The sequence below is a fragment of the Alosa sapidissima genome, chromosome 11 (assembly GCF_018492685.1).
Source record: "Alosa sapidissima isolate fAloSap1 chromosome 11, fAloSap1.pri, whole genome shotgun sequence".
Lineage (NCBI taxonomy): Eukaryota > Metazoa > Chordata > Actinopteri > Clupeiformes > Clupeidae > Alosa > Alosa sapidissima.
The window spans coordinates 28364760-28380073 of NC_055967.1; the positions used below are offsets into that span (position 1 = coordinate 28364760).

At 42.7% G+C, this 15314-nt stretch overlaps 1 protein-coding gene across 5 annotated transcripts; it reads left to right on the plus strand.

Moving 5' to 3' along the window:
- The first annotated feature begins 2721 nt into the window (after positions 1-2721).
- Positions 2722-14951, plus strand: det1 (DET1 partner of COP1 E3 ubiquitin ligase). Of its 5 annotated transcripts, none has more exons than XM_042110778.1 (7): positions 2722-2797; positions 4032-4448; positions 4715-5179; positions 5805-6167; positions 6465-6655; positions 8598-8789; positions 14305-14951. In XM_042110778.1, exons 2-7 carry the CDS (start codon positions 4170-4172, stop codon positions 14492-14494), a joined length of 1680 nt encoding a protein of 559 aa, XP_041966712.1. In that variant the 5' UTR covers positions 2722-2797; positions 4032-4169; the 3' UTR covers positions 14495-14951. The 5 variants fall into 5 exon arrangements, with proteins under 5 accessions (XP_041966712.1, XP_041966713.1, XP_041966714.1 ...); XM_042110779.1 differs by having other exon boundaries at positions 2776-2797; positions 4061-4448; XM_042110780.1 differs by lacking the exon at positions 2722-2797 and adding an exon at positions 2837-2854 and having other exon boundaries at positions 4061-4448.
- The last annotated feature ends 363 nt before the right edge of the window (positions 14952-15314 follow it).

Consider the following 15314-nt stretch of genomic DNA (forward strand, 5'->3'; position numbering starts at 1 on the left):
ATAATTCATGTTTTCTAAATTTGAATTAGCATGTAAGATATTTGATTGATTGAAGACATTTTGATTTATATGTAAGATAGAGGTCACTGACCTCTGTAATATGTTGTGACACTACAGCTGAATGGGGTAAAAAAATTAAATAATAGATATCCCCATGAAACTTTATCAGTTGATTACTCATGTCAAGCTAAGAAAAAAATGTATTGAACGTTTTTTATATGTTAATGTTTAAATATGCAAATTAGGCCTTATCTCATTAAAAATGTGCTAATTTGCATACATTTTAAAAAACAAAATCAGATTGTCTGATAAAGCCAGGCTCAAAATATGTTTTTCATTTTGTTGTCATATGAGATGGGAAAAGAATTACGGAGAGGTTTATGGACATCTACTTCTATTATCCTGTAATTCACCTCACCTGTACCTCTGTTATATGAAATTTCTAGGTCCGAAATTAGAAATGGGTGTATCTTAGGATCTTAATGTGATAGAAATGTAAACTAAATATGTTTTTCCATGTTTCTGGGCATGAGGAACTCATCTATAGCATTGATAGCACTCTAAGAGGTCAACATCATTAAGTGCAGTGAAGATCACTGGCAAAACATCTACTTCTGTTATCCTGCATATATATAGCAGGGTATTCGGGGGGCGGGGGGAACTATTTCCCCTTCCTTCGTTTGTGAAAATAATTCTGTTCACAACAATGATAAAAACAGCAGGGGAAGGGTGACATGAACACTTCCAGCAAACAGGTGGCCAATCAGAGATTCCAAGTCGTTTTTGTGGTTTTCGTGTAAATGAGAGGCCTAACCACATTGAAATATCTGCGTTTTCCCTTTGTGTAAACGGGATCTTTTTTTTCCCACAGCTCTGGGGTACAGGGTGGGGCAATGGGTGAGGCCTGGGTGTGGTTTCAGAAGTTCCGGCACTTGGGAACCTAAAAGGCTGTGTGCTGCTCTTTCTTTCTTCATGTGGCGGATGCTGCCAACAAGGGAACCAAGAAGGTGATAGTGCAAACTGCAGACTCTGATGTGGTAATCTTGGCAGTTGCTGTCTTTCAGAATGTCAAACTGGAAGAAATGTGGATTGCCTTTGGAACTGGAAGCCATTTCTGTTATATAGGCATTCACAATGTTCCACTGGCTGTGATACAACATCTGCATTCTGTGGCCGTGGTAAAAAAGACTGCCTGGGATACATGGCGTGTATATCCAGAAGTTACAGAGGCTTTCCATGAAATGTTGCATATGCCACAAGAGTTGAGTGATCTTTCCTTGTCTCAACTAGAACGTTTTGTGGTGCTGATCTATGACAGAACAAGTGCATGCTTAGAGGTCAATGAGGCAAGGAAACAACTTTTTATCCAGAGGTCAAGATCCCTGGAATACATCCCCCCTACACAAGCTGATTTGAGGCAACACGTCAAAAGAGCACCAGGCTAACATAATACCTTGCCTTGGTTCCTAGCCCACCGTTACCAAGTCCTTCAGACTGGGGATGGGTTGATACAGATGCAGGCTGGCAGCCACGTTGGACAACACTCCCTGAGGCATCACAGGCATGCTATGAGCTTGTGCACTGTGGTTGTAAAAAGGGTTGTACCGGGCACTGTAAATGCAAAAAGGCAGCAATAATGTGCACAGCACTCTGCACATGTGCTGGTGACTGCCGTGACTAAAGCTATTTAGGCTTTTTTCTTACCCCCAAAAGCTAAGGCCTCTACAACAACTTTCACTGTACTATTTTAGAATGCTGATATGTTACCTGTTTAATGTCACATTGGGGATTTGGGATAGGAGTTCAAGTTGTGAGTTTCTGATAGGAGCTCAAGTTCAAGTAGGGCTACATTTTTGTCATGTCGATATGGAATTGTTTGGTGAAATGATACATTTGCCCAATCATTGGATCTTTTGCTATCAATGCTATAGATGAGTTATGCCCAGAAACATTGAAAAACATATTTAGTTTACATTTCTATCACATTTAGATCCTAAGATGCACCCATTTTTAATTTCGGGGAAATTTCATATCACAGTGGTACAGGTGAATTACAGGATAATAGAAGTAGATGTCCATAAACCCCTCAGTAATTATTTTCCTATCTCATATGACAACAAAATGAAAAAAATATTCTGAGGCTGGCTTTATCAAACAATCTGATTTTGTTTTTTAAAATGTATGCAAATTAGCACATTTTTAATGAGATAAGGCCTAATTTGCATATTTAAACATTGAAATATAAAAAGCTTTCAATACATTTTTTTTTCTTTGCATAACCTGAGTAATCAACTGAGAAAGTTTCATGGTGATATCTATTATTTTTTTTTTTTTACCCCATTCACCTGTAGTGTCACAACATATTACAGAGGTCAATGACCTCTATCTGACATCAGAGGTCAAACTGAGAATGCCTCCAGATCTGAAATTAAAGCTTAGGTCATCAAGAACAACCCCTGAAAGTTTCATGCTTCTTTCATAAAAAGCAAGATCGTTGAGCTTACTGTAACAGCCCCACTACTGAGACTATACGAAAAGTCAGTCAGATGTAATAGCCTGTGGTATACTATTAGGCTACTACTGGTAGGCCTATAATTTAGCAAGTCTGCATTAAATTTGCAGATGCAATTTATTCGTCATTATTTATCAAAGCTAAGTAGCAGCACACAATATGTTTATATCGTGTAAGACGCTGAATTATTTCCCAAATTGACTTTCTTGTGGACTTTTATTTTGACGCTTTTCGGAGCATTGTCGGAGCACTGTCGTAGGTCCACGGAAGTAGCTGAGCTCGCAGGTAGGTGGCTATATTGCTCAAATAGATGCTTAAATGCATTAATGTTCGACAAATAGGGTAATCAAACATCGTTACATTATGTACTAGCTATGTATGCATAGTTTCAAAATACTCTAAGATGGTGGCAAACAAAGGTCCACGTTTAGAAATTATGTTTAGTATGCTAGGGTAACGTTATCACTGTAAGTTAACGGGCGGCGAAGTTAGATTCCACTAGTTAGCTAGCGTTAGCTGGGTAATTGTCTAGAAACTTAGGACAAACTCACTTCCACAGGTAGCTGTAAACCTGGTGAACTAAGTTATGAACACTTGGTAATTAGTCATCTTGTCTGGTTCCCCTTTTCTTCGTTTCCTTATAACGTTATAACGCTCAAGTTAGCTGAAAGCTAACGATAAAAAACGGAGGGCAGTGTTGTTAACATTAGGTGAGTATGCATAATGTTGCCTTAAGCTGCCTGGCAGCATGTTACCTGTGGCCTAGATTATAGCTTTCTTCCTCCCCAAAAATGCTCTAAGTTAACTCTTTGGGATAATCGAGAGAAATTGCCATGTTTCTGTCGATAGGTTTCAGTAATTGACATTAGAGAAACATTCTAACGTTGTTGCTTAGAATAGTAATGCTAAACGATTTCTATAGTAATTCTATGGTAACGTTAGTTAGCTATACTAATTGTATGATGTTCTGTAGTAGTATCCTTACCCTCTGAAGTGTCACATAGTACTTCTATAGTATGTCCCAAAATAATATATGACTCCTATAATATCTTTAAGCCTAGTATTCATATAGTGGGCTGCGGCTGAAGTGCCCTTGAGCAAGGCACCTAACCCCTCACTGCTCCCCGAGCGCCGCCGTTGTAGCAGGCAGCTCACTGCGCCGGGATTAGTGTGTGCTTCACCTCACTGTGTGCTGTTTGTGTTTCACTAATTCACCGATTGGGTTAAATACAGAGACCAAATTTCCCTCACGGGATCAAAAAAGTGTATATATACTTATAACATTTTGTCCAAAAATAATTTACGATTCCTATACCCTAGTTCTTTATCGTAAGGGACATTTGTTACAATACAATTTGTTGCAATATAATTTGCAAATCGTTTGTCAAGATAAACACTGTTATGCAATTTTTTCTTGCTGGTGTTTTCATATTGAGTGGCACTGTTGCTAAAGTAGCTGTCAAGTTTCCTCAACCTCAGGAATCTTCTCTTTGTTTACCTAATCTTGCATTATGCTTAGCCCTTAAAGGAGTACCTGTTTCCTGGCAGCCTGGTGCCTAGAGAGGGTGTGGTGGTGACCTCGGCAGCTCTGCTCAGCAGGCAGGTGAGGTGACCCGGCGTCCACGGAGTTCTGCAGCATGTGAGGCGGGCCACGGGTATGTGGCAGCACACGGCGGAGGAAGAGTCCCCCACCCTGCGGCCGCGCCGCATCCAGAACCAGAATGTGGTCCACCGGCTGGAGCAGCGGCGCATCAGCTCGGGCCCAGCAGGGGCTCACTGGTACCGCGTGCGCTGTTTCCACCAGAATCTCTTCCCCAACTTCACAGTTGTAAATGTGGAGAAGCCACCCTGCTTCCTACGGAAGTTCTCTCCTGATGGGCGCTGGTTCATCGCCTTTTCTTCTGACCAGACGTCACTGGAAATATATGAGTACCAGGTAATAGATCCACCAGCAGTAAGGGAAAGGTCACCACATCTATTTGCATCTTTACATTTTTAATAGGCGTAAATAACCAACACATAGCCTTTTGGGTATTTAATGGCTTTGCACTTTTCAGCACAGTTCTAGGCCTGCTTCAGCAAAGCAAAGCTACTGCCAAATGTAAAAAATCCATGAGTACGATTTGATGAGAAGAACAGAGGATAATGAGGAGACATTAAGGTAATTTGAAGAGAATTAAACATTTGCAATCTGCTCCACAGGGGTGCCAGGCGGCCCAAGACCTGCTCCAGGGTCAGGAGGGCGAGACCCTCGCCAACGGCAACGACCAGGCCTCACTGGGCATCCGTGGGCGTCTCTTTGAGCGCTTCTTCTGCCTGATGCACGTCACCAACGTGGCGTCCAACGGCGAGCACCTGAACCGTGAGTGCAGTCTGTTTACGGACGACTGCCGCTACGTCATTGTGGGCTCGGCAGCCTACCTGCCCGAGGAGCCTCACCCGCACTTCTTCGAGGTGTATCGCAACAACGAGTCGGTGACGCCCAACCCACGCGTGCCCCTGGAGGACTACTCGCTCCACGTCATCGACCTGCACACAGGCCGCCTCTGCGACACGCGCACCTTCAAGTGCGACAAGATTATCCTGTCCCACAACCAGGGTCTCTACCTGTACCGGAACATACTGGCAGTCCTCTCTGTCCAGCAGCAGACTATTCATGTCTTCCAGGTGTGTGTGTGTGTGTTAGGAATTCCTGGTCCACAATGTGCCATGAGTCCAGACAGATTACATGGTGCAACAAGGCATGTCTGCTGTTTTTGTGTTTATTTTTATTGTAAATTCATATATTCCAGCATTAATTATAATTGAGACGATGACAAGATGCTATTACATCTGTTATTGTTATACATACATGTCTGTATATGTATACATATTTGTGAAGACATATGTATATAAGTATATATACTCTTGATCCCGTGAAGGAAATTTGGTCTCTGCATTTATCCCAATCCGTGAATTAGTGAAACACAAACAGCACACAGTGAACAAACAGTGAGGTGAATCACACACTAACCCGGAGCAGTAAGCTGCCTGCTACAGCGGCGCTCGGGGAGCAGTGAGGGGTTAGGTGCCTTGCTCAAGGGCACTTCAGCCGTGGATGTGGGCATGGGAGAGCAGTGCTCAACCACTTCCCCCGCCCACATTTTTCCTACTGGGCGGGGATTGATCCGGCAACATATGTGACCTACAGTATATAGACATAATACTATATTTTAGTGTTTAGGGCTCTGTGGCCACTTCCTTGTGTCTTCCCACTGCCTCCTCTTACCCTAATTGACCCACGCTCTCCCAGGTAACTGGCGAAGGCACCTTCCTGGACGTGCGGACCATCGGCCGCTTCTGCTACGAGGACGACCTGCTGACTCTGTCGGCCGTCTACTCGGAAGGCCCGTCAGCGGAGGGCCAGGGCCAGCCGGGCTTCTCGCGGCTCTACAAGGAGAAGAGCATCAGCTCGCTGAAGCACAGGCTGCTGGTGTACCTGTGGCGGCGCGCCGAGCTGGACGGCAGCGCCCTGGCCAAGCGGCGCTTCTTCCAGTACTTCGACCAGCTGCGGCAGCTGCGCATGTGGAAGATGCAGCTGCTGGACGAGCAGCACCTCTTCATCAAGTACACCAGCGAGGACGTGGTCACCATGCGCGTCAGCGATCCGACCCAGGTAACGCACACACACGCTCACACTCACACACACACGCTCACACACAGTGACACACACACACACACACACACACACACCTCTCTCACACACACACACACGCCTCTTACACTTCCACAGTATATTGAATCATAACCTGTGTATCATAACTGCCAGATTGTGGCCAACACACACCCTTATTCTCACCTGGCTTTCTCTTCTCTGATGAAACATCATGAGCTTTCGTTGTTGTGTAAAGTTCAGTGTGAACTCAGGATGAGCTGTTATGTGTGTGTGTGTGTGTGTGTGTGTGTCCTCCAGCCCTCCTTCTTTGTGGTCTACAACATGGTTTCCACGGAGGTGCTGGCGGTGTTTGAGAACACGTCAGACCAGCTGCTGGAGCTCTTTGAGAACTTCTGCGACCTGTTCCGCAATGCCACACTGCACAGTGAGGCTGTCCAGTTCCCCTGCTCAGCCTCCAGCAACAACTATGCCCGCCAGGTGCAGCGCAGGTAAGCCGCCCAGCACACCTCAACAAATAATACTCGATGTGTGTCCAGAGCAGGTGAGATCTGTGGCGTATTACAAGTACATGGTTTAGTGAGGAACCTGGATAATTTTACTCTGATATAATCTCCTTGGAGAAGAGCCTAAGGGGTTTATTACATTAGGAGTGTGAAGCCATAACACTCTCCTGTCAGGAGGGTTATTACTAGGCCACTTGCTATAAGGTTTTAAGTTGCCACTTAGGTGTGCCCGTTTAAGTTGTAAGGAGTTGTGGACACGGTTGTGTGTGTAGTGTTTGTGTGTGCTACATCTGTAAAGTTAATGTGTGTGTTTGTGTATGCTGATATGTGGGTGCATGCCTGACTGTTTGTGTATAGTGGGAGGGGAAGGTGTGTAGCTGATGTGTGTTGTGAAAATTCGTGTGAGATAACCAAAGTAGATAGATGCTATCTGTGCCAGCTACATCAATTCTAAAATGTGTGTGTTTTTGTGTGCTACCAAAATTATGACTTCGATACGATACCTGCCATAAATATCACGATGCTCGATACTGAAACGATACTACGGCGAAATCTTAAGATATCTGGAAAAGAAAGGACTCATACCTCCTCCAAGTGTATTGAGTCATTTGTGTGGAATTTACATTGTGTTGTGTTTTAGCAATAAAGTAGCTTTAAATAGCCAAACTAGGCTAGATCAAGGTCAGTGCTGAAATTATTGCATGGAAATCACTAAATGCTATGCAGAGGGGCCTAATCTTTAGGCCATCTGATGTACAGTATTGATGGGTTTCATCAGGTCCCTTTCCACAGGTGTATTAATCAAGCACCATGCAGTCTGCATTGATAATCAAGGTGCTTGATTTTATACACCTGTGGAAAGGGACCTGATGAAACCCATGAATAGGCTACCCTAGGCCTTCCCGTGTTCATGGGATTTCTTTGACAGTTGTAAAGGGAAAAATGTGAGGATAGTCTTCTTTGCGCCCAGTGTACAAGTACGACGTTCCAACCACTCAGGTCTTCGTCAGATAGGCCTACACCATTACCTGTTGCAATATATCTGTGTGCATTCCTACATCACGTCTATTTCTTTGATAACATGATTTGCTACCACGTAACAATAAGCCGCTATTATTATTAGGACTCAACACGCGGTGGTAATATATGATGTGGGCTTTAATTAGCGCATTTCGGGTAGCCTTTCCTACATCTGGGCAATAATTATTGAACAAATTGTAGTTTACATGCCATGCCAAATATTACCAGTAGTACTGACCGAACATAAAATAGATTGTTTGGTAGTGTTGGTAATGTTATTCTGGCGTGAACATTGCGCTTTCATCACGTTAGCACCCTATGATTACAGCTCGTTATGTCTTGTCAAAATGATTACAGCTCGTTATGTCTCGTCAAAATTCATTGATGAAGGAAGGTTGGCTTTATCCCAGAGAACCATAGTCGTTGTCATATGTCTGCGAGGTGTTTAGCCAAGTTCCATGCGTAGCCTACTGCTTTTAAATGACTTTGAAACCTATTTTACAAACAGGCCTCTGTGTACCTGATGGCTTGCCTTCACTATTCACAATGTATCCGAAATAGTTCCAGATTTCACATCACCCAAAAGGCCGAGGACTGTCGGCAAAGAACTATGTTTACGTTGCTGCGTGCGCACTCACTCAGAGCTGCCTGCTTGACACGCCCACTTGCCTAGATGCGTGCAAGGAGCAGTGAGAGCAGCAGTTCACACAGACACAGAACGTTATTATTTTAATAAAGTATCGATTCTAAAAACGTCGGAAATCGTATCGTTTTTTGCGTGAAGGCATCGTGATACCTTTTTAGTATCGATACACCGTGCAACACTAGTGTGTGCGACGTGTGGTTGGGTCGCATGCTGATCTGTGTGTGTGTGTGTGTGTGTGTGTGTGTGTGTGTGTGTGTTTAGGTTTAAAGACACCATAGTGAACGCTAAGTATGGTGGTCACATGGAGGCTGTGCGGCGTCTGCTGGGCCAGCTGCCTATCAGTGCCCAGTCCTACAGCAGCAGCCCCTACCTGGACCTCTCTCTCTTCAGCTACGACGACAAGTGGGTGTCCGTCATGGAGCGTCCCAAAACCTGTGGCGACCACCCCATCAGGTAGTAATAGTAATAATAATAATAATAATACCCAAGGCCGCTTTACAGAGTAAACACAGTGAAAAATACACACAAATAAAAAAACAAAAAAAAAAACATAGTGGTAGTAAAATGTCCATAAGTCATCTCGAAAAGGTGGGTTTTAAGAGCTGTTTTGTATTGTGAGATGGAGTCGAGCGCAGATGTGTGAGGGGAGTGAGTTCTACAGTTTGGGTGCAGCATAGGAAAAGGCCTTGTGGTGAGCCTGATGTTAACCCTCCCCTCCCCCCGCATACACAATAAAGTTGACAATGCACACAAATATATGAAAAAGTCCAATTTTTTCAACATTTGATATGTTGTCTATGTCCTTTTTGCTGCTTAATATGGGTTTACGAGACTTGTATATTATCACATTCTGTTTTTATTTGCATTTCACACATTACATTTTAACGTCCCAACTTTTTCTGATGACCGCTGCCCAGTCCAGCACATTTTTTCCACTAAAATAAATCACGGTGAAAGGCCTATATGATTCTAACTGTCTCACTAAATTGCATTATCCACACTCAATTCTCACTGGTATCTGCTAGACAACAAGTACTAAAACATGATTAGTTCATAGATTTCACATGTAAAATTCATTTTATACAACCCCACCCCCATCTTGCCTGTTCATAATTCTGAGAAATTCTTGAATTGTGTGCATGTGTGCGTGTACACGTTTGTGTGTGTGTGTGTGTGCGCGTGCGCGTGCTTGTGTGTTTGCTTGCGTATGTGTGTTTGTGCATGTGCATGCATGCGTACATATGTCTACTGTGTGAGTATGTGTCATACGTATGATTACTGTGAATGTATGTGTGTGCGTGTGTATCTGTTTATGCACATGTGTGCACATGGAATGGGTTAACATGACCCCTGGAGGCAAACATACAGAAAAAATTGGTCATCCTAGGCCCTACGGTTCTCAAGATATTCACAGAAAACTGTGTCTGCCCTACCCTCCTTTCGGGGGGTCCAGTACAGCGGGGGGGGCTACAGATCAAAACAAAAAACGATGGTTCCATGCTATCCATGTGGGGTTACATGCCCACCAAGTTTCATGTACCCCGGTCTTTCAGTGTCCCGGGAATCCTTGTTGGTGTACGGTCACTAAATGTACACATAAATTATTTTATTGTATGGCCCCCCATGAACGAAAGTACACAAAACTTGGCATGCATTTGGAGGGTGTCATAATGATCCTACACTTTCAATTTCGTGCAGTTTTGCCCATGTCAGCCAGAGATATTGTGATGAAAACATCTAATTTTTTGCTTTTTAATTTTTAACTAAGTGGCGCTATACATGAAATAAGTGGTAATGGGATGGGTTGACATGCCCCCTTAAGACCAACATACAAAAAAAAGGTGGACCTCCTAGGCCCTACGGTTCTCGAGATATTCACAGAAAACTGTCTCCGGCCACCTACAGGCCAGTTGGTGTATAGTAACATAAATTAATTTATTGTGTGGCCCCCCATAAACGGAATTCCACGAAACTTGGCGTGCATTTAGAGGGTGTCATAATGATCCTATACTTCCAATTTCGTGCAGTTTTGACTATGTTAGGTCACAGATACCTGCGATTACAACACCTCATTTTTACTTTTTTGTGTTTAACTAGGTGGCGCTATACATGAAATGAGTGGTTATGGAATGGGTTGACATGGCCCCTTGAGATCAACATACAAAAAAAAAAGGTCCTCCTAAACCTTACGGTTCTCGAGATATTCACAGAAAACTGTGTCTGCCCTACCCTCCTTTCGGGGGGTGCAGTCCAGCGGGGGGCGGCTACAGATCAAAACGAAAAATGATGGTTCCATGCTATCCATGTGGGGTTACATGCCCACCAAGTTTCGTCTACCCCGGTCTTTCAGTGTCCTGGGAATCCTTGATGGAAATTTGGACATGCGAAAAAGAAAAAAAAAAAAAAAAATCTGACTAAACCTATATGCGCGGCGGTCATAATTAGATATTTTTGGCATTTGAGGACATTATCCTTTGTGGGCTTTCGGAAATTCTGATTTAAATTTTTTTTCACCATTTTCTGACAATTTATCGGTGAAGCGAATAAATGGAGAAAATAATGGTCAGATAATGTGCTTTAAATTTTATGCATAGAACACTAGATCAATCAATGGCAACAATAATAAATCTAATAATAAACACTACAAGGGGAGAGTAATAAATAATAATAACAAAAACAAACAAAAATACCCAAATGTATATGTAAATAAAATAAATAAACAAAATAAAATTAATGAAATAGAAAGAAACTCACATCAACAAAAGTCATTTTATAACTCAACAAAAGTCAACAGATTAATCAAAGGCAGGAAAAAATAATGGCATTTTTAATTTATTTTTAAAACAAGCCAGTGTTGGGACAGATCTGTAGATTTGCCTCTGGGTATCACCAGCTGTCCAACTCAAGTAGATCTAATAGTTCTTATCGTAGTTGCAACCCTACTCTAGTCATACAGGTTTGAAGTGTGTAATTCTGTAACTGTGCAGGTTTTAAATATGTTCTCTAGTCGCCCAGGTTCTAAGAATGTAATTCTGTTTCGCATGTTCTAAATATGGGGCGTGCCACCACGAAATGAGTCCAGTTTTTCAAAATAAAAAAATGGGTTTATTGGATATTCATAATCAAACAGACCTTAGAGTTTAAAACAAGGGGTTATTTGTTCAATTCCGTTTAGCCCACACAGTCATGCATTTGTATAACTTGTGGGGTAGCCTATAATGTTCGATCAACTTCTGAAGACGACAAGGACAAAAATAGCCTAATGCTATTAAAATAAAAAAATATCCTAATGCTGCCCTTATTATGACCGCCGCGCAGCGAATCCGTCAAGGATTCCCAGGACACTGAAAGACCGGGGTAGACGAAACTTGGTGGGCATGTATCCCCATATGGATAGCATGGAACCATAGTTTTTCGTTTTGATCTGTAGCCCCCCCGCTGGACTGCACCCCCCGAAAGGAGGGTAGGGCAGACACAGTTTTCTGTGAATATCTCGAGAACCGTAAGGTTTAGGAGGACCATTTTTGTTTGTATATTGATCTCAAGGGGCCATGTCAACCCATTCCATAACCACTCATTTCATGTATAGCGGCACCTAGTTAAACACAAAAAAGTAAAAATGAGGTGTTGTAATCGCAGGTATCTGTGACCTAACATAGTCAAAACTGCACGAAATTGGAAGTGTAGGATCATTATGACACCCTCTGAATGCACGCCAAGTTTCGTGGAATTCCGTTCATGGGGGGCCACACAATAAATTAATTTATGTTACTATACACCAACTGGCCTGTAGGTGGCCGGAGACAGTTTTCTGTGAATATCTCGAGAACCGTAGGGCCTAGGAGGTCCACCTTTTTTTTGTATGTTGGTCTTAAGGGGGCATGTCAACCCATCCCATTACCACTTATTTCATGTATAGCGCTACCTAGTTAAAAATTAAAAAGCAAAAAATTAGGTGTTTTCACCACAATATCTCTGGCTGACATGGTCAAAACTGCACGAAATTGAAAGTGTAGCATCATTATGACACCCTCCGAATGCATGCCACGTTTTGTGAACTTTCGTTCATGGGGGGCCTTACAATAAAATAATTTATGTGTAAATTTAGTGACCGTACACCAACAAGGATTCCCGGGACACTGAAAATACGGGGTACACGAAACTTGGTGGGCATGTAACCCCATGGATAGCATGGAACCATCGGTTTTCGTTTTGATCTGTAGCCCCCCTGCTGTACTGGACCCCCGAAAGGAGGGTAGGGCAGACACAGTTTTCTGTGAATATCTTGAGAACCGTAGGGCCTAGGATGACCAATTTTTTCCTTATGTTTGCCTCCAGGGGTCATGTTAACCCATTCCATGTGCATAAACACACGCACACACATACATTCACAGTAATCATACGTATGACACATACTCACACAGTAGACATATGTACACATGCATGCACATGCACAAACACACATACGCAGGCAAACACAAGAACGCACGCACACACACACTCACACACCCCCTACACACATACACATAAACATAAACGTGTACACGCACACATGCACACAATTCAAGAATTTCTCAGAATTATGAACAGGCAAGATGGGGGTGGGGTTGTATAAAATGAATTTTACATGTGAAATCTATGAACTAATTATGTTTTGGTACTTGTCTAGCAGATACCAGTGAGAATTGAGTGTGGATAATGCAATTTAGTGAGACAGTTAGAATCATAGACTTTAGCGTGATTTATTTTTGTGGAAAAAATGTGCTGGACTGGGCGGCGGCCATATTTTGTACCGCTCTGCGGTACATCTAGTTAATGTAGGGGCAGCCGTGGCCTACTGGTTAGCGCTTCGGACTTTTAACCGGAGGGTTGCCGGTTCTAACCCCCGACCAGTAGGCATGGCTGTAGTGCCCTTGAGCAAGGCACCTAACCCCTCACTGCTCCCCGAGCGCCGCTGTTGTTGCAGCCAGCTCACTGCGCCGGGATTAGTGTGTTACTGTGTGTTCACTGTGTGCTGAGTGTATTTCACTAGATAGATAGATAGATAGATAGATAGATAGATAGATAGATAGATAGATAGATAGATACTTTATTGATCCCTAGGGGATGGATAGATAGATAGATAGATAGATAGATAGATAGATAGATACTTTTTTGATCCCTAGGGGATAGATAGATGGATGGATGGATGGATGGATGGATGGATGGATGAATGAATAGATAGATTAACTTTAGAATTAGACACTAATTCACGGATTGGGATAAATGCAGAGACCAAATTTCCCTCACAGGATCAAAAGAGTATATATACTTATACTGCTTAATGCATAGCCTAATGTTTTTGTTTTTAAATAGGCCGCCAACTCCAAAACAAATTTAATCGGACCAATCGAGTGCAATCTCCGTGAGGAATCTGGTCAGCAACAACTATTTAGGGGGCTGTTTCTTCTCCTAAATCTCTTGGCTAAAATAGAAAATTTCTTCAGAGTAATTACGAGTGGATAGCCTATTCATGATGACTTCTTGAAGAGGTCAAAAGCCAAAACACGGAAGTTATCAGACCAAGGAAAACGGAAACTTTCCTGTTCTCACGTACAGCAAGCGTCTGAACAAGGAAGAAAAACATCAACTTTATCACAACTTTAATACGCAGCCTACACATTTGGCCTTCAAAATCCTATTTTTAGGTCGTTTTACAGTAAGATATGTCAAAGAGTAATAGATAAGAGGTTAAGGAATGTGTTTGTGGTGAAATTAGAAAATACATATTTTTAGTAATTTTTTGACCCTCTGCATTCAAATTGCTATATCTCGATATGGATTTCCGCGACACTGGACTCATTTAGTTGTGGCACTCCCCATATGTTCTGTAAATGCACATGTTCTAAGTATGTTATTCTGTTGTTGTGCAGGTTCTAGATAAGTTCTGTAGTCGCACAGGTTCTAAGTATGCAATTCTGTTGTGCAGGTTCTATGCGCGTGATTCTGGCCTGCTGAAGTTTAAGATCCAGGCGGGTCTGCTGGGCCGACCGGTCAGCCATGCAGTCCGCAGACTAGTGGCCTTCACCTTTCACCCCTTTGAGCCCTTTGCTATTTCAGTCCAACGAACCAATGCCGAGTATGTGGTCAATTTCCATATGCGCCACGTGTGTACATGACACACACACACACACACACACACACACACACACAGAGAAACTTAAGCTCAGACTCTAAAGACAAGCAGACAAGCTACTGTGGGCAGTACATGCACATACAGACACAAGTCTCTTTTATCTTCGTCACATGCATACGTATGCAGTGCAGTGAGACACACACTGTCACACATAAACACGCCCTCATTGCCTTCGATATGCTGGACTTTGCTTATGGACTTGGGAGGAAGACTCATTTGTAGCCGTTGTGAAGACTTCTTTTATTTGTATGTTTGGGACCAGTAATGTGTGTGTGTGTGAGAGAGTGAGAGAGAGCATGTCTTATGTTGAAATTTAAGTTTTCAGATCTTATTTTGTTACACATTTTGTTACTGTTTTACCCTAACACACCAAAGCAGAACTTCCATGTGTATTTAAAAAAATGGTAAAAATGAATAAAGGTTTTCATGCTTTTTATATAGCCCTTGAGTGCTGATGCATTGTTTTGAATAACACAGAACACCCCATACAGAAGTGTTAGATGCATCCCTCAAATCAAAACCAATGTCTAGACCAGTGTTTTTCAACCACTGTGCTGGGGCACACTAGTGTGCCGTGAGAGATCATCAGGTGTGCCGCAGAAAATTACCCAAATGTCACTCACTGGTTCAGAAAAGGAACTGTTGCATCAAAGAATTTATAACCACATGCTCTCATTGATTGTATGATTGCACTATTTGTGGTATGCAGGCATTGTACAACGGGGGCCCCATATCCAGTATTCACAGAATCATAACAACAATTAAATTAGATATAGTCACCTACAAATGAAACAGAGGGCACT